The sequence below is a fragment of the Coregonus clupeaformis genome, unplaced genomic scaffold (genome assembly GCF_020615455.1).
Source record: "Coregonus clupeaformis isolate EN_2021a unplaced genomic scaffold, ASM2061545v1 scaf1606, whole genome shotgun sequence".
NCBI classification, from domain to species: domain Eukaryota; kingdom Metazoa; phylum Chordata; class Actinopteri; order Salmoniformes; family Salmonidae; genus Coregonus; species Coregonus clupeaformis.
This window is the reverse complement of record NW_025535060.1, coordinates 52410-53820: the sequence shown is the minus strand read 5'-3', so window position 1 is coordinate 53820 and position 1411 is coordinate 52410. Positions and strand designations below refer to the sequence as shown.

The 1411-nt window shown below is 37.8% G+C and overlaps 1 gene segment (V, D, J or C); it reads left to right on the top strand.

Annotated features, from left to right (window-relative positions):
• The first annotated feature begins 752 nt into the window (after window positions 1-752).
• LOC121579034 lies at window positions 753-1049 on the top strand. The segment is given in 1 exon segment: window positions 753-1049. A coding segment is annotated over 1 exon segment (243 nt).
• Window positions 1050-1411: the final 362 nt, after the last annotated feature.

Below are 1411 nucleotides of genomic sequence, written 5' to 3'. Positions count from 1 at the left end.
GCTCATGATTTATACCACAGTCTAAAAAAAAATAAGTATTCAGCTTGCCCAATGGTCAGGAGGTTTTTGTACCAGCAGTTATAGGGGTTATATCACTGTGGTACACTTTTCGTAGTGGCACCAGACTTGATGTTGGAAGTAAGTTTCTTGATGTTTGTCTGATTCCATTTTTTTCTTAAACTCTTTAATCTCTATTAAAACATTTAGATTTGAGATACTTAACTTTCCAAAAATATTGTTATATATTGATTTTGAAAGAGCCTTCTTTAACAGTTTATTTAATCAAAATGTTAAATTGCGGGCATTTTTTTGTATGTTTTATTTGTATGATTGCAGACTATATAACTCTTATTCTGGTATGATAACTATAACATTTGTTATTGTAGTCATCAGTGCATTGTGTTCATGATAGCCAGAAAGGGTCTCAGTTATTTGTATCCAACCTCTTGGATTCTGCAAATTGTGATGAGAAACGATCCTAAAAAAATATATGTATGACAAAGTAATGCTAAAGTTAAACACGTCATACTTGTATGCTTTCTGCTTGTATACTTTATACTTGTAATCTGCTTTCCTATTAAACTAATGTTTGTGTTTTCTTCATGTCTTTTGGCAATCTAATATATTTTCATATAACGTTTTAGAAGTCAATTCCAAAGTACTTTGTTTTGATATAGTTGATGTGTTGTGTTTCTTCCAGGTAACAGTTCCCAAACCCGTCCAGCAACCCTCTAGTGAGGAGCTGTCCAGTAAGTCAACAGCCACGCTGATGTGTCTGGCCAACAAGGGCTTCCCCTCAGACTGGACCATGAGCTGGAAAGTGGACGGGACCAGCAAGAAGCAGGAGGCCAGTCCCGGGGTCCAGGAGAAGGACGGCCTGTACAGCTGGAGCAGCACACTGACTCTCACTGCCCAGGAGTGGACCAAGGCAGGAGAGGTGACCTGTGAAGCCCAGCAGAAATCCCAGACTCCAGTCACAAAGACCCTGAGGAGGGCTGACTGTTCTGGGTAGGACCCCTCAGTCACACAGCCCTGTGGAGAGAGGATGCTGGTTCCTCTGCTTTGACTAGCTTTGTTCTAAAATCAGTTGTTCTCTGATTTAGTGATCACCCTGGTGTAGACTAATAGGGGGCTTGGCTTGAGTTCATGTGTCAATCCATTCTGTAGATTGAGATTTTGTTAGTTTTAGATTTGATGTGATCTGCTTTTATTCACTATCATGTTTCCTTTGATGCTTCGATTGTGTGATAATGGTTTAAAATAAATATTACTTTTTGAAATGCATATTTTTGTTGTTTCTATTATTAAACAGTATCATAGATACTGTATATTTGTAATATTCTGGAAAAATATTTATTCAGTAAGGCTGATTAATGGTGTCTTTAAAAACTGTCAAGTCTAAAACTCACTC